The following is a 23,808-nucleotide window of genomic DNA, read 5'->3' on the forward strand; positions in this document are numbered from 1 at the left end:
AGTAAGTTGGAAGGTGGTGAGTATTTGGGAGAGGTCGAAGAGTACTTGGGCGAGGTGGGGAGTATTTGGGGGAGGGGGGGTGACTCTGGAGAACTGGGGGAGTAAGAGGGAGACGTAGGGGTGTATTTGGGCGAGGTGGGAAGTAGGAGGCGAGCTGGGGCTGTAAGAGGGGAACTGGGGGTGTAGGTGGGCGACTGGGGGTGTATAGCGTGGGCTGAAAAAAAAAAGTAAAAGTAACCAGTCAGAGAAAGATTGATAGATACAAAAATAGAAAAGTAAATATTTGAACACACATGCTAGCCTATGTAGAACACATAGCCAAGGGACACCATCCACCGCACATAGGGCTGCAGGTGTCCGGCGGTAGGGTTTAGGGTTACAACGCTTAGACAGCGTGGTGAAAGGTTAAGACGAGAGAAACTTAACTGCATGATCCCTTCGGCTAGCTCCGGCACCGCACCTGACTCCAGCTCCATTCTGCCTGATGGCTGCTCGAGTGTTTGTGACTGTAAGTGGACAGAGGAGGCCTGGGCGAGGCAGAGTGTATCGTTGCTCCTCAGCTGGCCTGGTTAGATTATATGAGGAAGGCAACGTAAGCCCGGGAGTGATCTGAGCAGTCTTGGCAAGGGCGCACTATGGGGGAAGAGTCAGGTTCCTGACAAACGCTAAACACCACGGTGACAATGATGACTGCTGGGCTGGCTCCCCCATCTTCCCTCTCCCTCTTCAATGCTAACCACTTTGCGTGGGCCAGAGCAGGGTAATGAGAGGGGAAAAGAAGATGCGTCTTGACACTGACAGATGTCTAACTGGTGCGACAGGCAATTTGTACACAGTCCCTGACAAATCAAACAATGAGCACCCTCCTTTCCTCATCTCATGTCTCTCATGAGCATTGATTGGACAGGACAGGACAGTACAATTGGGGTGCATTCACAAGTCCAAATATGATATTTATTCCACTAATTGGTCTTTTGTGCAATCACATCAGATCTTCCACATCAGCTCCTTTTCAGAGCTGATCTGATTGGTCAAAGACCAATTAGTGTAAACACATCCTTAGTCTCCATTGCATCTCCCAACCAGATCAGTGATAAACAAAAATAACAAGGTTACAAGCAAAAGAGACCATGTAAGATATTGGGATGTAACCCAAGAGACAGGAACCTCCCAGCTAGCACATTTATTTCCTTGGAAGTTGTGGGAACGAAACTTTTTGGTTTCCCATTATTTCTGGAACAAAGCCATATGCTTCCTGACCGGTAAAACTGGACATTTTTTAAAGGTTCTGAGAATGGAAGTGACATTTAGTTTCTTCTGGGAACATAAATTTTAGGTTGCAGGGAGGGTTCTGAGAACGTTTTGCTATGGTTTCCTGAAAGTTTCCTGGGAGGTGTTATTAACGGTCTGAGAAGTAATTAAATAACGTTTTTAGAATGTTTCACTATGACTTTTAAAACACTGCTAGCTTAGTTGAACTGTTTTGAACTTCAAGCACTGGAAGACACACAGAAATGCATTCGCTTAGGCATTAATCATGCAAATACAATTCCTTTTTATTTTGGAATGGCATCAGTGGGATTCAAACTTGATCTTCTGTTCTCTGTCCATGGAATCAATCCATTGCGCCACTAGGATAGAGCTAGCATGCCAGTTTTTTTAAAACTCATGCAAGCTGTTTCAGTTTAGTCTATTCTACACGCCCCGTTTCAAAGAAAAAACACTCATAAGATCAGGTGTGAACACACTTAACAAGATAGAGGAGGATAGAGAGAGTTTTGTTGATGCGAGAACAGAATGGGTATGTTTTAAATAACACCTTAGAACTTCTTTGAACATTACTAATTTTGTGTTTTTTCTGGAAAGTTTTCTTATGTTATGAGAAACTGTAGGAAATGTTATACTGAAGTACTGAAATTCTCACTTAAGAAAGATATGGTTCTTAGAACATTATGTGCTAGCTGCGTTTTGAACTTATGAGCTATCTGGGTATCCTGTACCATTCCCAGAATATTGTGGTAGTTTGTATGCAAAAATAACCATAGGACAACCACGCTCTCACCACACATATGGTTCTCAGAACCTTATGTGTTAGCTGGGCTAGGCCCTTGGCCCTGGGCGCAGAGGCATTTGGCTTCAGGTAAAGAGCAAGACGGGTCAGAGATAGGTGCTGGGGTCACTGAGCCAATCAGGTCATTCATGCGTTCTTAATCAGAGGAGTGACAATACACAGACAGACAGAGGGAGTATGAGTGTAATTATCTTTTTGCCTTTATTTAACTAGGCAAGTCGGTTAAGAATAAATCATTATTTAATGACAGCCTACCGGGGAACAGTGGGTTAACTGCCTTGTTCAGGGGCAGAACGACAGATTTTTACCTGTTAACTCAGAGATTCGATTCAGCAACCTCCAACACTCTAACCATTAAGCTACCTGCCGCCCCTGTAGTGTAGTGACTGTTAGTGACGCCTCTTGCACTGGATGCATTGCCTAAGACCGCTCGCGCACTCGGGAGCCCAATTTGCCAATTGACAGTGGGGTGTGTGTGTAGATTGACAGTGTGTGTGTGTGTGTGTGTGTGTGTGTGTGTGGTGTGTGTGTGTGTGTGTGTGTGTGTGTGTGTGTGTGTGTGTGTGTGTGTGTGTGTGTGTGTGGTGTGTGGTGTGTGTGTGTGTGTGTGGGGTCAGGGCATGAGTCAACGGAACAGTAGAGAGAGTCAGGGCATGAGTCAACGGAACAGTAGAGAGAGTCAGGGCATGAGTCAACGGAACAGTAGAGTCAGGGCATGAGTCAACAGAACAGTAGAGTCAGGGCATGAGTCAACGGAACAGTAGAGTCAGGGCATGAGTCAACAGAACAGTAGAGTCAGGGCATGAGTCAATGGAACAGTACAGTGGCAGGTGGGATGGACCATGCTGTACCCCCTGGATATTGTCAAAGTCCACCCAGGTTGAGCCTTACCAATGCTGGGGGACCAAGCACCATAGGCGGGGGTGGCTCCAGTGTTCCAGGGGGTCATGGCTGGGGACATGCCACTCATGGGGCTGGGCGCCGAGCCAAAGAACATTCCGGTGGCTGTGGAAAGGAAGACACATTTTAGACCACATTTCATATGCGCATACTTTATAATCTATCTTCATTGAGATGTATCCATATACATGAGTTGATAAACGCATGGATACTTTGAAGTCAAACAGACATTCTGAGAACATACATGTACACATTTCCTATGTTGTCTATGTTGTTCAATGAGTCAACACCAATACATTTCAACATACAATCGAAAATGTAAATCTGGTGATTAAAAATGTCCACAGGGTGAACAATTCCATTTCAATTCTTGCTTAATTTTATTATTCACTGTGTGGAATATTTGTGGCCACTCACGTCCAGCCACGCTGATACCGGGGATGTTGGTGGGGATCTCCATGCCGTATTTGCACTTCTCAGCGTCCAGCAGCAGGTCAAAGCAGCCCGTCCCGCAGGGGGCCAGCTGGCCCAGCATGATGTTCTCAGACACACCCTTCATTGGGTCACTCTCCCCGTGGGATGACGCCTCCATCAGCACATCCACCTGGGACAGGGAGGGAGTGTAAGAACAGGAGGCCCCCTTTTCTCAAAAAAATAAAAAACTTACACCAATACCTCTGCAACATCCTCCCTTCCACTTCTCCCTGTCCCCTCACGTGACTCTTACCGTCTCCTCAAAGGAGCACTTCATGAGAGGTCCCGTGTCCTGTCTGTTGATGCCATGACGTGTGATAGCCATCAGGTGACCGCGGCACGTCATGGTGTCGCAAAGCAACGACAAGTGGCGGTAGTTGACGTAGGAACCGTCAAAGGAGATGACGTGGTTCAACTCCCTCTCCAGCGCCTTACGTACAGCCTCAATACCCAGCACCTAGAAAGGAGGAGGGGACTGAGTTATGAATATCGCAAAAAATACTGACATGTTTGCGCTATGCGGCAATTCATGTACTTTTCAGGTTTAGCAGTGGAGTAACATTTTTAATATATACAGTGCCTTCGGATAGTACTCAGTAGACTTTCTCCACATTTTGTTACGTTAGAGCCTTATTCTAAAATGTATTAAATAAATAAAAATCCTCAGCAATCTACACACAATACACCATAATGACAAAGTGAAAATAGATTTTTTTGAAATGTTTGCTCATTTATTAAAAATGTAAAACAGAAATACCTTATTTACATAAGTATTCAGACCCTTTACTAGGAGACTCGAAATTGAGCACAGGTGCATCCTGTTTCCATTGATCATCCTTGAGATGTTTCTACAACTTGATTGGAGTCCACCTGTGGTCAATTCAATTGACATGATTTGGAAAGGCACACACCTGTCTATATAAGGTCCCACAGTTGACAGTGCATATCAGAGCAAAAACCAAACCATTAGGTCAAAGGATTTGTCCGTAGAGCTCCGAGACAGGATTGTGTCAAGGCACAGATCTAGAGAAGGGTACCAAAAAGGTTCTGCTGAATTGAAGGTCCCCAAGAACACAGTGGCCTCCATCATTCTAAAGTGGAAGAAGTTTGGAACCACCAAGACTCTTCCTAGAGGTGGCCGCCCGTCCAAACTGAGCAATCGGGGAAGAAGGGCCTTAGTCAGGGCGGTGACCAAGAACCCGATGGTGACTGACAGAGCGCTAGAGTTCCTCTGTGGAGATGCGATAACCTTCCAGAAGGACAACCAACTCTGCAGCACTCCACCAATCAGGCCTTTATGGTCAAGTGACCAAGCCACATGACAGCCCGCTTAGTTTGCCAAAAGGCACCTGAAGACTAAGACCTTGAGAAACAAGATTATCTGCTATGATGAAAGCAAGATTGAACTCTTTGGCCTGAATGCCAAGTGTCACGTCTGGAGGAAACCTGGCACCATCCCTACAGTGAATCATGGTGGTGGCAGAATCATACTGTGGGGATGTTTTTCAGAGGCAGGGACTGGGAGACTAGTCAGGATTGAGGCAAAGATTAACAGAGCAAAATACAGAGATCCTTGATGAAAACCTGCGCCAGAGCACCCAGGACCTCAGATGGGGTGAAGGTTAACCTTTCAACAGGACAACGACCCTAAGCACACAGCCAAGACAATGCAGGAGTGGCTTTGGGAAAAGTCTCTGAATGTCCTTGAGTGGCCCAGCCAGAGACCGGACTTGAACCCGACCTGTAATCGCTGTCAAAGGTGCTTCAACAAAGTCCTGAGTAAAGGGTCTGAATACTTATGTAAATGTGATATTTCTGTTTTCCCCCCTTCTAAAACCTGTTTTTGCTTTGTCATTATTGGGTATTGTATGTAGATTGATGAGGGAAAAAAACAATACGATCAATTTTAGAATAAGGCTGTAACCTAACAAAATGTGGAAAAAGTCAAGGGGTCTGAATACTTTCCAAAGGCACTGTGTGTGTGTATATATCATTTATTTTTACTTTGTTATCATTTAAGATTGTGAGTCAATGTCCCAGCTTGCAAGCTGTGAGTTTGGTGGCCATTAGACCATTTGTTAGATTTTTTAGGCATGCCTGTTTGTAGTTTTCCTTTCTGTATCTATTGGTTTCTGTCACCATCCTAACATAATTCACTAGGGCTCACCGACCCAAAGGAGTCAAGACAGAGTTGGCCCTGGACACAACAGAAGGTTGTCTCCTCCCTGGGCACATGTGCATCCAACACGGTCCTCAAATGCTGATTTCTCACATTAATGCACACATTTTGGTTACAGACCATGTACCTAGGCCTACGACCCCTAGTCTTAGCGAGTGCAACAATATTAGCAGGCTAGTTAATCGGTTTCGTAACGCCATCATAACTACCGTAGCAATCGGTTGCCATCATAGCTATCGGTAACTATCACAACTAGTGTAGGTATCGGTAACTATGGAATCTATCCGTACCGTGAAGATCTCTACAATATCGTTGGAGGTGGTCCTGACAGGGTCCACGTCCTTCTCACTGAGGACCCTCATCAGACCCACGCCATCTGTCTCCAGGATCCACTCCTGCAGGGCCTTGAACTCTCCCTCCTCTGTAATGATGATCTTCTTCTTGTTGTCAGTCTGGGGCAAGTGCATGTACACCTAGGGAGAGGAGACAGACAGGATGAAGATCAATAGCTGATGGGTTAACGATCTGGATAGGTTTCAGCCATATTGTTTAGGTCAACCAGTGTGTGTTAAGTCAGTGATAATGTAGTAACAGATAAGGGAGGTAGCTTAGAGTATTAGATGGTAATGTAGTAAAGGATAAGAGAGGTAGTAGCTAAGAGGTAGATAAGTGAGGTACGTCTGGTAAGACAAGGTGTGTCTATTTGTCAATAACAGCTGGTGTGCAATGTCTAATATTAAGGAAGTCTCGAGGTAGACCACACTATCTATATTTTTCGTAGCAGTCTATTTACCGCCACAAACAAAGCTGACTGCTTATGGCTTYATACAGCTCGTTGAGTGCAAAAGCCTATAAGCAAACATGAAAATGCTCATCCAGAAGCGGCGCTCCTGGTGGCCGGGGACTTTAATGCAGGTAAACTTAAATCAGTTTTACCTCATTTCTACCAGCATGTCACATGTGCAACCAGTGAAAAAAACAAAACAAAACTCTAGACCACCTTTACTCCACACACAGAAACTTAAGCTCGCCCTCCGTTTGGCAAATCTGACCATAATTCTATCCAAAAACTATAGCAGGAAGTACCAGTGACTCGCTCAATACAGAAGTGGTCAGATGACGCGGATGCTACGCTACATGACTGTTTTGCTAGCACAGACTGGAATATGTTCCGGGATTCATCCAATAGAATTGAGGAGTATACCACCTCAGTCACCAGCTTCATTAGTAAGTGCATCGGCGACGTCGTCCCCACAGTGACCGTACGTACATATCCCAACCAGAAGCCATGGATTACAGGCAACATTCGCACCAAGCTAAAGGCTAGAGCTGCCGCTTTCAAGAAGCGGTTAAGTAATCCGGACGCTTATAAGAAATCTCACTATGCCCTCAGATGAACCATCAAACAGGCAAAGCATCAATACAGGACTAAGATTGAATCCTACTACACCGGCTCTGACGCTCGTCGGATGCAGCAGGGCTTGCAAACGGATACAAAGGGACACCAGCCGCGAGTTGCCCAGTGAAGCGAGCCTACCAGACGAGCTAAATGCCTTTTATGCTCGCTTCGAGGCAAGCAACACTGAAGCATGCATGAGAGCACCAGCTGTTCCGGACGACTGTGTGATTACACTCTCTGTAGCCGATGTGAGCAAGCCCTTAAAACAGGTCAACATTCACAAGGCCGCGGGGCCAGACGGATTTCCAGGACGTGTACTCAGATCATGCACGGACCAACTGGCAAGTGTCTTCACAGACATGTTCAACCTCTCCCTGACCGAGTCTGTAATACCTACATGTTTCAAGAAGACCACCATAGTCCCTGTGCCCAAGAAAGCGAAGGTAACTTGCCTAAATGACTCTCGCCCAGTAGCACTCACGTCAGAAGCCATGAAGTGCTTTGAAAGGCTGGTTATGGCTCACATCAACACCATCATCTCGGAAACCCTAGACCCACTCCAATTCGCATCCACATCACCAACAAACTATCATGGTCCAAACACACCAAGACAGTTGTGAAGAGGGCACGACACAACCTTTTTCCCCTCAGGACACTGAAAAGATTTGGCATGGGTCCCCAGATCCTCAAAATGTTATACAGCTGCACCATCGAGAGCATTCTGACCGGTTGCATCAAAGCCTGGTATGGCAATTGCTCGACATCCAAACATAAGGTGCTACAGAGGGTAGTGAGTACGGCTCAGTCTATCATTGGGGCCAAGCTTCCTGCCATCCAGGACCTATATACTAGGCGGTGTCAGAGGAAGGCCCCAAAAATTGTCAAAGACTCCAGTCACCCAAGTCATAGACTGTTCTCTCTGCTATCGCACGGCAAGCGGTACCGGAGCGCCAAGTCTAGGTCCAAAAGGCTCTTAAACAGCTTCTACCCCAAGCCATAAGACTGCTGGACAATTAATCAAATGGCCACCCAGACTATTTACATTAACCAACCCCCCCCCCTTTGTTTTTACACCGCTGCTACTTTCTGTTTATTATCTATGCATAGTCACTTTACCCCTACCTACATGTACAAATTACCTGGACTAACCTGTACCCCCGCACATTGACTCGGTACCAGTACCCCCTGTATATAGCCTTGTTATTTTATTGTGATCATTTTAATTTTCTTTTTTTACTTTAGTTTATTTAGTAAGTAAACTATGTCTTGAACTGCATTGTTGGTTAAGGGCTTGTAAGTAAGCATTTCACGGTAAGGTCTACACCTGTTGTAATCGGCGCATGTGACAAATAACATTTGATTCGATTTTGAGAGTATTAGATGGTAATGTAGTAAAGGATAAGGGAGGTAGCTAAGAGTATTAGATGGTAATGTAGTAAAGGATAAGGGAGGTAGCCTAAGACGTATTAGATGGGAAGGTAGTAAAGGAATAACGGGAGGTACTAAGATATTACGATGGTACTGTAGTAAAGGATAAGGGAGGTAGCTAAGAGTATTAGATGGTAATGTAGTAAAGAGGATAAGGGAGGTAGCTAAGAGTATTAGATGGTAATGTAGTAAAGGATAAGGAGGTAGCTAGAGTATTAGATGGTGAATGTAGTAAAGGATAAGGGAGGTAGCTAAGAGTATTAGATGGTAATGTAGTAAAGGATAAGGGAGGTAGCTAAGAGTATTAGATGGTAATGTAGTAAACGATAAGGGAGGTAGCTAAGAGTATTCGGTGCTTAGATGTAAAATGGTGCCCTAGTGAAGTTAAGAAATCAGACCTGATGGTGTATTTTGAGTGTGTGTGTGTATGTTGAGTGTGTGTGTGTGTGCGCATGTGACCCCTCGGTTACCTTGCTGATCTGCTCGATGCCCTGCAGTGTCATGTCCGTCAGCATGTTGGACTCGATGCACCTCAGGAACACGTCGTCGTCCATCTTGTCCACCACTTCCTCATCCTCATGGAACTTGTTCTCGTCGCTGTTCATGATGCGAATTCGCAAGACCAGCTTCTCGGCGTTGTCGTCATTGAATATACAGTTCAGATCATCTCCGAAACCTTCAGGGAGAAAAAAGGTTGCATTTTGCAATAGGTTGTATAGGGATTATATGGTCCTTTTTACTTACAACACTTCATTATAGATCCATCAAGCGGTGTTTGCTTGTGTTCACTCATCCCCACCTGCATTGATCTTCTCTGCGATCTGCTCCATGGTCAGCTTGCGGTCAGTCATGTGTTTGCGGTCGAGCTCGATGCGGAGGAGCCAGGGGGAGATGCGAGTCACGTCAAAGTCAGGCATCTCATAGTAGACGTTGACCCACTCCTGGTCCTCCGTCACCACCGTGCTCTGGGGGTTAGGGTCATAGTAGATGGCTGTGTTGGCAGTCACCTGGAGAGAGGAGGAGAGCGTTGTTAATTGTTGTAAAATCAGTACGCAAAGAAAAGGAACAACCTAAGAAAGGAGATAGTTGGCCTAAAGTTATTGACTGTGGTCCAGCACATCACATTCTCCACTGTTCACCTTTCTGAGGGTGGTGTGTTCCAGCCGACAGAGGATATCCTTGGCCCTCTCGGCGTCGCGGGCCGCCTGGCCCAGCAGGAACACGGTGAGGGAGGGGGTCTTGGGCCTCTTAGAGATGTTGATCAACTCCTTGAGACGCGGCACACCCAGAGTGACGTTCTTGGCCGACACACCAGCGTAGTGGAAGGTGTTCAGGGTCATCTGGGTGGCGGGTTCTCCCAGCGACTGGGCGGCTAACGCCCCCACCATCTCACCCGGATGGGCCTAGAGGACAGAGAGGGAGGCAGAGAAGTAATTACATTAAATTATTATGATTTAATTAGATTACTGAAATAAAAAAATATCCCATCAAGCTCTAAGCTTGGTTTTCTACACCTTTACACTGTCCATTTCAATCTAATAACATCTTTAGTTCATAGCAGCCAGTTTTGGTGTTGACCCTCCCCCTTCCAGTGGGGAAGGTCCCAGCATGCTGTGTGTGTATAGCTCTACTCACAATAGACTGGTTGAACTTGCTCTCGATCTCCCCCAGTAGCCAGTCGTAAGCCTCAGTGCTCAGTCGGAATTCATCTGTCATGCGTCGGGAGCTGAGCGTGGAGCGCAGGTGGATGTTGAAGAGGAGGGTGGCGTTCTGCTGGGCCTGTCTGCTCAGGTGGTCCTCGCCGTTCACAATCACCAGCTTCTTACTCAGCTCCTGGACACCTGCGGCATGTAAAAGAGCAGGAAGACGTTTTAGAATGTCAGACCGTGTCATTTTATTTTATGATTATTTAGCATGGCTTAGTGGGCGAGTTAAAATTGCTTTTTGCGAGAGAAATTTGGTACCAAGATGGCAGATGTGTCAACAACATTTACTTAGTTACTGAACGAAGTGCAGCAAGTCTTTATTTTTAGACTCTAGATAGATGCATTGTACACCAAAAGGTTAGTCATTGGAATGACAAAATGAATCGGGTAACCTCTTACTGTGGCATATCAAGTGCTATGGTCTTCTAACACAACACGTCTTTGTCTTCATGACAACAAATGTCACTGTGACCGAGGCCCTCGGTGCCCAATTCAGGCATGAGATACGTAGACTTAACGTGGATTTAAGTTAATAAAACATGGACTTAAGTCCAACTTTTTCTGACTTCAGTACATCTCAAGTCAACTTACTTCCAAGTCTGAATAGGGCCCTTGAAGCACAATACCGTACTCCTTGTAGTGCAGTACTGAGTAAAGGATCACACCATCTCTCTCAGCACCCTAGTCTTCATAGCGTTAGGAATATGGTCGGGCACCAGAAGCTTTATATAGCCGTCTGTACGGAGTGCAGCTTGGGGCAGGCCACAGGCCAGACTAGAATCACTTTGTCCACATGATTTGTCAATCATTCCAATGAATGACATGGTTGACAATGGGTGTGATCAACTTTCACCTATCACGGTCACTTCATGTGATGGTGTGATAGCTCAGAGGCCTATTCACAATCCAAGTGGCCATAGAAAATGAATGGCATCAACCTTTTACAACTTAGACCAGGGCTAATCAATACCGGTCTGCTTTGCGTTTCTAACTATAGTTATAATTGCACTCACCTGGTGTCCCAGGTCTGAATCAGTCCCTGGGTTAAAAACAGAAGTGTTCTGGCTCTGACTTTGACTATATGGCACATCTTTAGACGGTCTACAATATGGGTCTATGGTGGCTGCAGAGTGTATGATTGTGGTACCCACCCTCTACCACTCGTAGGGGGTTGAGGTCTGTGGGGGTGCGGGGGTTGATCCTGAAGATCTTCTGGGCGTTCCAGATCATCCTGGCCAGGTTGCATGGAAGCACCACCTAGTGGGGAGCAGGGACATAGGTCTTTACAATACTAAAGAAGTTAATGCATTGGGCTGAATCAGTGGGATATGCTTGCAGTGGTGACATGTGGGAGTGGGAAAGTTCCTGGGAGTACATGGAAGTGAATGAGTGTGCATGTGTGGAGAATCTGGAGATGCGCAAATAAGCCATTGTGTGTTAATATGCTTGTGTGCGCGTGAGTCTCAGTCTCCCTCTCACCTTGCTGTCCCCAGTGGGGAAGATGGCCCTCAGAATCTCTCTGTCATCCTTCATCTTTTCATACTCTCTCTCCAGGGCACTCTGCACCTGGGCATTGGTCATCACGTCCTTCACAACGTCCTCCTGCAGGGTGCGCCGCAGCGCCCGCTCATTGGTGCAGTCAAACCTGAACCTAGTGGTCAAGGGAGGAGGTTTAGCGAGGGACGAGATAAGAGGGGAGACCGACAGACTGACAGTGGAGAGTTAAGCCAGTTGACCCTGGATGTGTGGCCTGTGGACAGTGAGTGGCTGTCCTTAAGAGCGTTGGCATTAGTGATAAATAAGATGGTCGTGGAGAGGTGGAGACTATGAAATCCAGTGTTTGGGGTTGTCGTTACACTGTCAATCATTACGAGAAGAAGGGCTTGTACTAGTTCAAGAACCTTAGTGAATCCTCAAATGACTAAGATGCAATATGACATTAACACAGAATTCAGTGAGAGCCCCAGTCTGGTCCCAGATCTGTCTTTCCCATACAGCTAACTCCTATGCTTGTTGCCATGACCTTAGGCGTTGGCAAGACAGCTCAAACAAATCTGGTACCGGGGTAGGTGAGCCGAATTACACCACACCCAAAACTCTAGCCGTCCTCCCCGGCAATCCCACTTCCCTTCACCACTCACTTCTTCTCGAAGGCCTTGTTGGAGGGTTTGAGCGTGGCCATGTTCTGGAACTCCACAGCCTCCCCGGCCAGGCCGTCCTCTCCGTAGCGCAGCTGCACCACCTGGTTGATGGAGTTCCTCACGGTGGCGTCGTACTTCACCATCACAGACTCCATGGACTTGATCAGACGACGCTGGATATAACCTGATGGAACCAGATGAGGAAAGAGGTTCGAAGAGCATTTCAACCACCGAGTCAACTAGCTATGTGATCACGTTGCTAGTCTCCTCTCCCTAATCGTGCCGGGGTCGTAACCTTCACCCCTTCATTAACCAGTGCTTCTAACCAGCTTAAACACTGCACCTAACTTCTAGCCCTTCCCCCCACCAGTCTGACCCTAACCCCTACCCCTTCCCTCTCCCCGTCTCTGTCCCTAACATCTCTCATGCCTCAGCCCCTTCACTCACCAGTTTCGGCGGTCTTCACAGCCGTGTCAATAAGCCCCTCTCTGCCTCCCATGGCGTGAAAAAAAAACTCGGTGGGCGTGAGGCCGGCCAGGTACGAGTTCTCCACGAAGCCTCTGCTCTCAGGGCCGTAGTCATCCTTGATGAAGTGGGGGAGCGTGCGGTGCTTGAAGCCGAAGGGGATACGTTTACCCTCCACGTTCTGCTGCCCCACCACAGCAATAACCTGAGAGCCACAGAGAGAGAGATGATTAGACAAAGAAGACAATTGAAGTTAGTGGGTGTAAATTGAGGACTGTTTTCTGCCGTCAACCATACAGGAATAAAGTGCCAATGATTCTGTGCCAATCAAAAACCCATTGATGTCTGAAACAACCCTGGGTCGTGTTCGGTAGAGCAGACCCTAGTGAAACGTTTTAAAACATTTGTAATGGGAAACAAAATGTGCATTTCTTATTGGATAGGTTGAGGTAGTCCCTGCCCGTTTCAAAATTTTCTCCCTACTGAACATAGCCCTGTTTTTTTTTTTAAAGACCCCTGGGCATACCTGAGAGATGTTAATCTTGGAGCCTTTGGAGCCGGCCACCACCATGGACTTGAAGTTGTTGTACTCAGACAGGGACTTCTGGGCGGAGGAACCCGTTTTGTCACGGGCGTCGTTCAGGATGCGATTCACCTGGTTCTCAAAGGTCTGCCTCAGCGTGTTACCAGGGGTGGGCTCCAACTCGTTGTTGTGGGCCTTCTCAATGACCTGGAGAGGAATACAGGAAGAAAATGTGACGGAGTTAGATAGCAGAGCTTGGCTAGGGATCACATCTATTCTATTCCATTCTATATTTTTTCCAAGGRATTTTCTGTGGATTTCCCCATCATGAGTACAAGAGGAATTATTTTCAAGGAATATTCTGGAACTTTGAAGAAAGCTACCGATGGGAGAAGGGACTTACCTCTATTACATCCTGCTTGGCCTTCTTGATGGTGTTCTGAATGTCAAGGTAAGTCTTTGCGTCAGCAATAGAATCACCAATACCAATAGAGGCACCTAGAGAGTATATGAATATTAAGAACAAATGGAGGTAATATTGACTAAAATATCTGCATTTAGATTAGTTTAACCTCAAAATGGAACCAGTTAATTTTTTACTTCAAGTGGTTTTAAAATGAGTTGCCTTTTCCTAATCTGACCATTCCACCCACTGATGCCCTCTTCCAGTGCCCACCCAGCTCAGCCCAACCCAGGTCCTTACCCTCAATGAGCAGCCAGTTATTGACCACCGTCTGGATGTTGGAGTAGAAGAGGCGGGTGACGTCGTGGCCCATCTCCAGGAAGCAGATGTGGACCAGGGAGCCAGCAGAGGTACCCAGGGACTTCTTACACAGGATGCCCATGATCAGCTCTCCATTCTCCACTATCACCTGGGATGTACACAATGACAGAAATAAGACCCTGGATTCTACACACACTAACAATACAAGAGGATTTTTTCCTACAAATCCTCATAGCATTTCAGGGTGTTTAGCCAGCTGAGTGTTCAGTATTTTACCTTGGTGTCCCCAGGGGAGATGTGTTTGTATGGCCCACTGTCCTCCTCGTCTGGGTGGGTGCTGTGTGTTCGGATGGCGTTGATGTGGCCCGGGATGATGAGGCTGAAGATCTGCTTGCCCGTCCAAAGCGGCCGGGGCTTCAGGATGGCTGGCTGGGGCACCTTGCCGTCCCACGTGGACAGGAACATCAGGAGGTTCATCACATCGCCCTGGGGGACAGATCATGTTCCAGAATGAGTGTAGGAAGATGAGTGTTTTTTCAAAGTGTGTGTGTTGTTTGTGATCATCTTCAACAATCTTACTCCAACTTTTACAAGTGTTCCAATTTTGTTCAACATGTACAACATAGTGCCGTGTATTGATGTCTAAAATTCCTGACAAACATCGACTTTGAGCTGATCGATCCCTAACGTGGCCCTCCTTACCCGCTCTAGGAAGACATCCCTCTTGGTGAACTTGCGCACCGCGGTGAGGGTGTCCTGCACGATGCCCATGACGGGCCTGTTGGACTGGGGGGTGACGATCATCCGAGGCACCATGGCAAGCTCCTGGATCTCAGCTCTCGTCTCCAGGGACTGGGGTAGATGCAGATTCATCTCGTCCCCGTCAAAGTCAGCATTGTACGGTGTGGTTACACTGTGGAGCAAGAGGGAGGGGGGGGGGCAGAGTGGTTAATGTCACCATCCAGGGTCTGTTTGATGTCATCTGTTCAATGATATGTAATGTGTCTTATGCGTTAACATTTGCTTTTCATTTGCGAAAATTTAAGTTGAGAAATTATATTTGCTCGACAATAGGTTCCTTATCAATTTTCTACCCAACATTCTTGTCAGAGTTTACTGTGGCCTGTAACTGGGCGTGGCCTGTAACTGGGTGTGGCTGACAGAAGGGATCATTCAGGACTTGATAGTAGTACCTGAGGTTCATTCGAAAGGTGGACCAGGGCAAGATTCGGACTCTGTGCCCCATCATAGACATTTTATGTAGCGTGGGCTGTCTGTTGAAGATAATGATGTCACCGTCGCACATATGTCTTTCCACCTTAGGGTGACAAAAATGAGTTTATAAAAGTGATATTGCATTACATCAAGTTCATGTCAATCATATTCCTTAGTAAACATTCCATGATAAATAACGACCATCTTGTCTTTTGAGAGTTACCTTGTAGCCAATCTGGAGGTGAAGGTCACTTGGTTTGGGGTGAAACCGCAGGTCGATTCTGTCCCCGTTGTCGCGGATTATATATTTGGCTCCGGGATACTGGCTGTTGCCTCTGCGCACCAGCTCCTGTAACCTGGAGACATATAGGACACCCAGCATTATAACCAATACACAATTCTGTCAGTTTAATCAATGACTTTATCTCAATTAAATATAGGTAGATGTCAACGTTTCAGGGTGTACCTGTCAATGTTAAAGGGTGTGACGATTTCTGGGAAGGTCATGTTGGCTGCGATGGAGCGCGGGACGCCCACTTGGTCGATCTGGAGGTTGGGGTCGGGGGTGATGACGGTTCGGGCGGAGAAGTCCACACGTTTCCCCATCAAGTTACCTCGGACTCGCCCCTCCTTCCCCTTCAGACGCTGTTTGAGGGATTTGAGTGGGCGGCCCGATTTTTGCATCGCCTGGGAGTTGAGATTAAGTCAGAGATCAGCACAGGCATATTCAGAACAGATTATCCTTTACAACTATCAGTAATCATTGAAAATGAAATAAACCCAGTTATTGAATAGTTGTCTGTCTTTTCAGTTTAACAAAATAACACTTTTAAAGCATCCAATAGTCTGAATTTATTTTTCTATGTGTTCTGAAATGTTATTTGGTGTTAGTTCTAATTTAATAGTCTTCAATTCAAACAAAAACAGTAAGAGTAAATCTTTATAGTAACACGACAAATCGGCATGGGTAAGAAGTACAGTAATGTTGTGCCAATTGGTGCCCTCTCAAGTGTCACTGCAGCTGTGCGTACCCTGGGCAGGCCTGGCAGCTCATTGTCCACCATGGTGGCCACGTGGAACTGCAGCAGCTTCACGTCCTCAGCGATGACGTGGGCCGCCGCGCCGCTCTGCTCGTTCCGCCGCAGCTGGTTGTTGATCTTGACGATGTCGGCCAGCTTGTGTGTCAAGTCGTCCTGGGCGAAAGAAACAAAAAGAACACAATGTGGTTAAACAGAGGTAAAACTTAAACAATCTCAAACTTTCTCTTTAACAGTTAGTCTTTCCAGGCCCACCTGGTTACGAGCAGAGCCCTGCATGACGACGGCGGGCCGGACAGCCAGTGGCGGCACGGGGAGTACTGTGACGATCATCCACTCGGGCCGGGAGTACTTGGGGTCCAAGCCCAGGATGACATCCTCCTCGTCCGAGATACGCTTGAAGATCTCGTAGACGCGCTCTGGGCTCAGCAGGATCTTCTTCTCCTGTGAGTCCTCGTTCACGTGCTTCCACTCAGCGTACAGCTCCAGGCCCGACCGGCGGATACGCGGCTGGTAGCGCCCACAGCCACCGTGGCCCTGGGAGTGTCAGGGAGAGAGTGTGTGTGCATGGGAGAGAGTGAGAGGGTGTGTGTTACAAGAGGAAACAGAATCAGACAGATGTTACTAAGGGAGATGCAGCAAAGAGAACAAAAAAAAATACATGTTTTAAGTATCGATGGCCTACAAATGACATGTCGACAAGCATCCCCGGTGAAAGTACCTTCTCCTTAGTGATGTCCTCACTGTCGTGCTCCTGCTGGTCCACTCCAAACTTGTTGTCCATCTCCTCTCCGCCCTCGCAGATGTTCTTGCCTTTACACAGGTCGTACACGTGGGTCAGACGCTTCCTGGGCTGCCCCTTGGACTTCTGCAGGATGTCTTTGATCTTTGGGTTATTCTAGAAGGAAGGAAAGACCATCACATAATTTAAGGGGTGGCAGGTAGCCTAGTGGTTAGAGCATTGGGCCAGTAACCGAAAGGTTGCTAGATCGAATCCCGAGCTGACAAGGTAAAAATATGTTGTTAGGCCCCTGAACAAGGCAGTTAACCCACTGTTCCTAGGCCGTCATTGAAAATAAGAATTTGTTCTTAACTGACTTGCCTAGTTAAATAAAATAAAATAAAAAAAATCAACAAGTCATTGGAATATGTGTAATGCAATTCCCAGGACTAATATGCAATCATTAGCGTGATTTATTCCATAGTGCTTATACCCATAAAATGACAATCAATTAGATATATCAGGAGTTAATGTACTGCTATATATTCTGTGTGTATGCTGTGCAGCGCAGATGTTTGGAGGTATAGTCTTGGTCAATTTCCGTTAGCCTCACAAGAGAATCGAATGCTGGAGCGGATTAGTAAATGTTACATATAGGTTGCGTAGCTGCACTGTAGGTAGTGATATGAGTTAGGAATGGAGGGTTACTGACCGTGTCCACCAGAAGCTTGGAGCACGAGTAGCAGACACATCGGAGGACCTTCATGATCTTGTTGACGAAACCCACGTGGAAGACAGGCTTTGCCAGCTCTATGTGGCCGAAGTGGCCCGGGCATTCTGTCATGTTGCCTGAATAGCAAAAACAACAATGCTTTGTTGACAACATCCCAATACAGTAGTGGTGACCTAACCTTACACACACCTGTTTGGGTTTGAGAATAAATTTACAAAAACACTATCAAATTCAAAACAAGTGTTTTATTATCATTGAGATGAAAATTGACTGCCTGGTAACTTTCGGGAGATGAAAATTGACTGCCTGGTAACTTTCGGTACCTGCACACGTTTGACACCTTCCGGATCGTTCGATGACCCCTTGTCTGGGGTCCATCAGCCCACCAAGTTTAGGACGTCCTCCTTCTGTGGTCTCGGGGTACTTGATTCCCCCTTCTGTGACCGACATCCGTTTCTACAGTGACACATCCATGGTCAACATCAAATCCGGTTCCAAAATATGAACAGCCCAAGTACATACACAAAACAGTAAAGCTGTCACAAGTTTACGCAGACATTGTAAAATGGCTTACATATTTCTCAAACCAACCTCTTTCAGGCCACATGGGAATCTAATTCAAATAAATAACTGCTACAAAATCAGTAATTGAATCAAGATATGACAGTACCTACACTTCAATTAGAACATGGTGGTACACTTCGATCAGTTGTATTTCTAAACCAATATTGGTACTATCTGACAAATCACTTGTGTGAGGACCAACTCATTAGATGAAAATCAATTGGAGGCGAGGAAAATGACAATGCAATGATTAAGGACTGTGTAAAGAACGTATTCTATTATACCAAACGAATAAAACAAAGTAAAGAAAACATGCATAACTTTGACTTTATTGACGTGACCTTTTATTACGATATAGCTCCCACATATAGTAGGTCATAACAAGAGGGAACATCTAGACTTACTAATGTTTGTGCATTTAACTTTTAGGGAACAATATAGCAGAGCAAAATAGCCAAGTTCAGTAAAAGTAGCTAAAAATTGTCTTTGTTTACATGTAGAACTTTCAATATAAAAAGGGAGTTTGATTCATGATATGGCTTAGCTCAGATGAAAAATACTGTGTGTGCTGAAAGTTGGTCGAACTTCCTACAACATGCTGTTGCTAGCTCAAGCTCCAACATGGCTTAGCTAGCTAGGCTATCTGCAAACGAATTGCTACATCCATTTCATTGTCATAATACATTCTAGGTATTATCATGTACAGGTAAGATCAATGTGAGAACGTTCATAAAGTAAACGAATCCCCCCACCCCAAAGCAAAACCTACAAGCTCATCTGGGCTGATGATGCCGAATTGCACTCGCTTGATGAGGCGCAATGGGCATGCGCTGTCGCCGGAGGGCGGTCCGTGCATCCTGTCTATTCAAAGAGAAGCGTCCTCCCTCGGCACGCCGCTTTTGTAAGAAAGAACAGCTTTAAATGCCACCAGGACTCTGGCCAGGCCGCCAACGGTGACCGGAATGTCTCCGAAGGCGATATCACGAAGACCCACGTTGGTTATTGCCCTTGGAGTCTATTTATTTACGTTTTACTCCTATCCACTACGGCTACCAGCTGTCCCCTTCCCTTTTCCTGATCTACACTCCAGTGCGCTCTACGCGCATCTGAGTTTGAAAGTAGCCAACGCGTGTTTATATAGACTGGATACTTTGGTACAGGTTGACACACTCAACGAAGCAGGGGCTGAACAGTCAGGAGGCGGGTTGTGGATCTGTGTAGTAAAACGTTAATTGGCTACATAAGATCATAACATGAATAATAMATTTCATAAGACGCATGACCAATTGTAGCTTACGTTTTCTTCTTTAACCAATTGAAACATAAGGTAGGCACTAAATTGATAGAAATGCTCACCATTGGTGAGAACAGAGCAGAGGCGGGGCTACAATGTAAATATGGTTGTAGTTCTATAAATATTCAATAAAATGCAGTGTGGTTGGTCAATTACGTTATTAATATACATTAATACACGGATCTTAACCAATGGCTATAGAGATACGATGGCGTTGGAAAAACCCGCCTTATTTCCGATTTTTGCCGAACTTCACCGATTCTTATTTTTTCCTCTCTAAGCAAAATTAAAAAAAAATCCGTGTTGTCTCGTTCGTCTCGCTCTGGATCGACTACAACTCTTGGAAAAGAAGCTCGTTCACGAGGCCTACCTCGACCTTTCGGAAATCAAAGACATATTTAAAGTGTTTTTTAGCTTAATATTATTTTTAAACCAGTTAAAACTAGTTATTTTTCTTACTTTTTTAAGAAGATGTCGAAGTTACTGTTACTTTACAACAACATTTTGTTTTTTACGGGACTACGCGAGAATCCTCGGTCTCAAGTGGAAACCATGCCGGCGTGATCAGTGTTATTTTAAGTACTTCAACTGGGAAAATCCGACAAAAGCCTGCGGTGTTTAATACAATAACGGTGAAAGACTTTACCGTAATTAAAACGGGAAAGATTGAAATACTCGTTTTTAGAGCAAATTTCGTTAATGTTATCTACATTTTATTTATATTCTGAAATAGGGACGAGATTGGAAGGCCACGTCTAAAACGAAGTGACACAGCTTGGCTTTGGCGGTAAGTGTCTTGCTAGTTAGCAAGCCAAAGTCTATGTAAAATCAGATGTCCACATAGTAGTACTAGAATGTTTGGTTGGTGTTCAAATGTTCACCTTTAAAAATACAGTTACCTACCTACACGTTAGCCTAAATCAGGGGTCGACAACCTTGTTCCTGGAGTGCCGCAGAAAATAAGAGTTTGTTCCAATTAGGCACCACACCTGACCAACAACTAATTGGTCATTTCGGCGATGCCCCAATTTAACACTCTTTCAGGTCGGCACTCCAGGACCAGGGTTGCCTACCCCTGGCTAAGTAGTTAGCACGATGTAGCTAATGTTAGTTGCTAGCCAGCCATCTAACGTCGTTACCCCTTTGTGGGCACTGTAAAAACCCGCCATTGAATAGGCTATGTAACTAACGATGGAAAATTAGCACACAAAAAAATATATTTTTTGGCGCTGATTTTGTTTAAATGTCACCGAGTATAATAGAGACGCATTGGCTAGCTAGTTAGTGTTTCTTTTTTAAATAGGAAAACATCTAGCTAATATACCTAGCTAGTTACAAGCAAAATGGCATCCAGAGCGACCAGGTAACGTTAGTTAACTAGCCAACCTCAGTCACTAGCTACCCTGTTGGTCAGTTGTATAAATACGTTAGCTAAGTCTGTAAATTCATAGAAAAAAAGATGGCGTGGAGTTTGTTAGTTTTGATACAGTTACGATAGTTGGCTACCGGACTGTTTAAGTTATTTGTACACATGTTGCGTAATCTTGCTAGTTAGCTGAGTTGGCATGTAACTTTAATTTATACAACATGGTCAAAACACTGCTGGACATAGCTAGTTGTCTGTCTGGCGCTCGGACGGAGCAGTTAGCTAGCAGCTCATGACATTCTCTGGTCGTTTTTTTTTCAATATCGTTGCTATACATTTATTTCGTTGGATACTTGAATGTTAATTAATGTTATTTTTTGGGGGACCATTTTGTTTCCCGTCTTAATTGCTAGCTACTACCAACTAACTTAGTACATTAAACGTTGAAACCTCGTCTCAACATGGCGGTGTTGTGGCTTGTGCTTCTTGTTGGCAAGAAAAATGGAGTCCTGTTAGCTACCAGAGAAACTGAAAGTTAACTTTCAAGCAGACCAGTTGTTGGATATACTTTTAAATAGTAGATGTGTTGTATAACGTTGACAGCTTACATATTCAGGTACCATCTAAATTGAGTTCAGTGATTGTACTAACTAGGTAGCGAGCTATTTCTCCGTTTCACGAATTTCCTGTGTCACTAGGTACCAGAAGTGTTTTCCCCATGGAAGGACCTGGTTGTTGCCACTAGACATTGTTCACAAAACTCTTGCTACAGAACATTACCACAAGACCAAGAGGTCTTCAACTGAAACTGTACTCCTAAAAGCTGATGTAACATATTGTAGAATGTTGTCCCCCTTTAACAATTTTTTTGTTTGTTTGTTCTTGCATGAGTGTGTAGCCAGGAGGACTTTTTAAAGAGGAGAGCAAATAGATTTAACAGGGAAGTTGTTACAGATATGATCACATTGATTGCACTGCATCGGTTGATTTTAAACGGCATGTTCATAAACCAATCAGTTTGCATTACCGATTTGCAAATACTTTTCTTAGTGGCTAGGCTCTTCTGTATGCTGCTCCTTTTTAAAGTATAGAATGGTAGTTGCAAATGTACACCCTGATTGTTGAGCAATGAACTGATTGTAACTGTATTTTGTTTAAAGTAATAAAGAAATCAAAGTTACTTATTGACTCTGTTTATGTGTTTGGGAATTGAATGGTGTTTGACTGTTGACATCATGAACATGCCATTTTGCTCTCATAATTTATTTGGCAGACTCTGTACATGACAGTTGTCAAGTTCCCACCCTCAAGCTGTTGTAGTAGTCAGATCAGCTGTATCCTTATTACTTCCAAATGCTTTGATAAATCTTTTTTTTTTTTTTTTTTACAGCCTGAATTCAAAATATATTAAATATAGTTTTTTTCTCAACCATCTATACACTACCCCATATTGACAACATGTTTTTAGAAATGTTTGGTATTTTATTAAAAAGGAAATGCATCTAATTTACATAAGTATTCACACCCCTGAGTCAGCTGTGAGTCTTTCTGGGTAAGTCTAAGCTTTCCACACCTGGATTGTGCAACATGTTCCCAATTAAAAATATCAAAATTCTTCAAGCTCTGTCAAATTGGTTGTTTATCATTGCTTGAAAACCTTTCTCAGGTCTTACCATACATTTTCAAATAGATTTGTCAAAACTGTAACTCGGCCACTGGAACATAATCTGTCTTCTTGATAATCAACTCCAGTGTATATTTGGCCTTGTGTTTTAGGTTATTGTCCTGCTGAAAGGTGAATTAATCTCCCAGTGTTTGGTGGATAGCAAAAACACAAGGTTTTCCTAGAGGATTTTGCTTGTGCACCATTCCGTTTCTTTTTTTTAACCTGAAAAACTCTCCAGCCCTTTCGATTATAAGCATACCCATACTATGGTGCAGCCACCACTATGCTTGAAAATTTGGAGTGTGGTACTCACTAATGTGTTGTATTGGATTTGACACATTCTTTTGCAGTATTACTTTAGTGCCTTGTTGCAAACATGATGCATGTTTTATTCTGTACAGGCTTCCTTCTTTTTACTCTGTCAATTAGGTTAGTATTGTGGAGCCCCTACAGTGTTGATCCATCCTCAGTTTTCTATCACAGCCATTAAACGCTGTAGCTGTTTTAAAGGCAAAATAGGTCTCATGGTGAAATCCCTGAGCGGTTTCCTTCCTCTCTGAGTTAGGAAGGACACCTGTATCTTTGTAGTGATTGGCTGTATTAATACACCATCATAAGTGTAATGAACAGCTTCACCATGCTCAAAGGGATATTCAATGTCTGCTTTTTCTCTGGTCTTTGTGGTATGTGTGGGGTACAGAGATGAGGTAGTAGTCATGTTAAACACTTATTGTACACAGTGAGTCCATGCAACTTACTTTGTGAATTGTTAAGCACATCTTTACTCCTGAACGTACTTAGACTTTCCATAACAAAGGGGTTGAATACTCATTTTTTATTAATTTGTAAAAATGTTGATAAAACATAATTCCACTTTGACATTATGGGGTATTGTATGTAGGCCAGTGACATCTCTATTTAATCAATTTTAAATTCAAGCTGTAACAACAACGTGAAAAAAGTAAAGGGATGTGAATACTTTCTGAAGGCGCTGTAAAAGGCTACCACTGTACTGTTATACAAACAAACCATTATGAGTCTTTTGGCTCCCCCTTATGGTCTATGATGCCAATGGCATGCTTTGTAATGAAATTGCGCAACAACAGTTCATATGCGGAAACGTCCCCTGCCTGCTCTCAGCCTCCTACTGGCAACAAGACACTGGTGCATGGGTAAGTGACAGCCTTAACAGCTGTGTGCCA

At 44.8% G+C, this 23,808-nt stretch overlaps 1 protein-coding gene, 1 long non-coding RNA gene and 1 pseudogene across 3 annotated transcripts; 1 reads left to right on the forward strand and 2 right to left on the reverse strand.

Annotated features, from left to right (window-relative positions):
- The window catches only part of LOC111980799 (DNA-directed RNA polymerase II subunit RPB1-like), a 6,049-nt pseudogene extending 5,358 nt beyond the window's left edge, over positions 1 to 691 (reverse strand).
- Positions 692 to 2,834: 2,143 nt separating this feature from the next.
- LOC111955018 (DNA-directed RNA polymerase II subunit RPB1) lies at positions 2,835 to 19,716 on the reverse strand. Its single transcript, XM_023975055.2, has 26 exons — positions 19,050 to 19,716; positions 18,040 to 18,172; positions 17,696 to 17,832; positions 16,984 to 17,160; positions 16,518 to 16,799; positions 16,257 to 16,418; positions 15,692 to 15,912; positions 15,449 to 15,581; positions 15,204 to 15,328; positions 14,713 to 14,923; positions 14,287 to 14,496; positions 13,990 to 14,158; positions 13,690 to 13,784; positions 13,290 to 13,493; positions 12,746 to 12,968; positions 12,299 to 12,482; positions 11,637 to 11,808; positions 11,309 to 11,414; positions 10,087 to 10,292; positions 9,591 to 9,854; positions 9,251 to 9,458; positions 8,922 to 9,127; positions 5,915 to 6,097; positions 3,699 to 3,902; positions 3,389 to 3,575; positions 2,835 to 3,076 (listed from the first exon to the last, which is right to left on the reverse strand). Exons 1-26 carry the CDS (start codon positions 19,134 to 19,136, stop codon positions 2,850 to 2,852), a joined length of 4,716 nt encoding a protein of 1,571 aa, XP_023830823.1. The 5' UTR covers positions 19,137 to 19,716; the 3' UTR covers positions 2,835 to 2,849.
- A 97-nt stretch (positions 19,717 to 19,813) lies between these two features.
- Positions 19,814 to 22,120, forward strand: LOC111955027 (uncharacterized). 2 transcript variants are annotated; one of them, XR_002876063.2, is made up of 3 exons: positions 19,814 to 20,206; positions 20,308 to 20,361; positions 21,639 to 22,120. It is a non-coding gene; the product is annotated as an uncharacterized lncRNA (long non-coding RNA). The 2 variants fall into 2 exon arrangements; XR_002876061.2 differs by having other exon boundaries at positions 19,814 to 20,361.
- The last annotated feature ends 1,688 nt before the right edge of the window (positions 22,121 to 23,808 follow it).

This window comes from Salvelinus sp. IW2-2015, linkage group LG3, assembly GCF_002910315.2.
Source record: "Salvelinus sp. IW2-2015 linkage group LG3, ASM291031v2, whole genome shotgun sequence".
Classification (NCBI taxonomy): Eukaryota; Metazoa; Chordata; class Actinopteri; order Salmoniformes; family Salmonidae; genus Salvelinus; species Salvelinus sp. IW2-2015.

Excerpts from the sequence above, each read along its gene's own strand:
- LOC111955018 (XM_023975055.2), bottom strand. The coding sequence starts at position 19,136 with ATGCACGGACCGCCCTCCGGCGACAGCGCATGCCCATTGCGCCTCATC. Across the intron at positions 15,913-16,256 it reads AGCTGCCAGGCCTGCCCAGG|GCGATGCAAAAATCGGGCCG; the intron begins GTACGCACAGCT and ends CTCAACTCCCAG. Across the intron at positions 15,329-15,448 it reads ACCTCCAGATTGGCTACAAG|GTGGAAAGACATATGTGCGA; the intron begins GTAACTCTCAAA and ends TGTCACCCTAAG.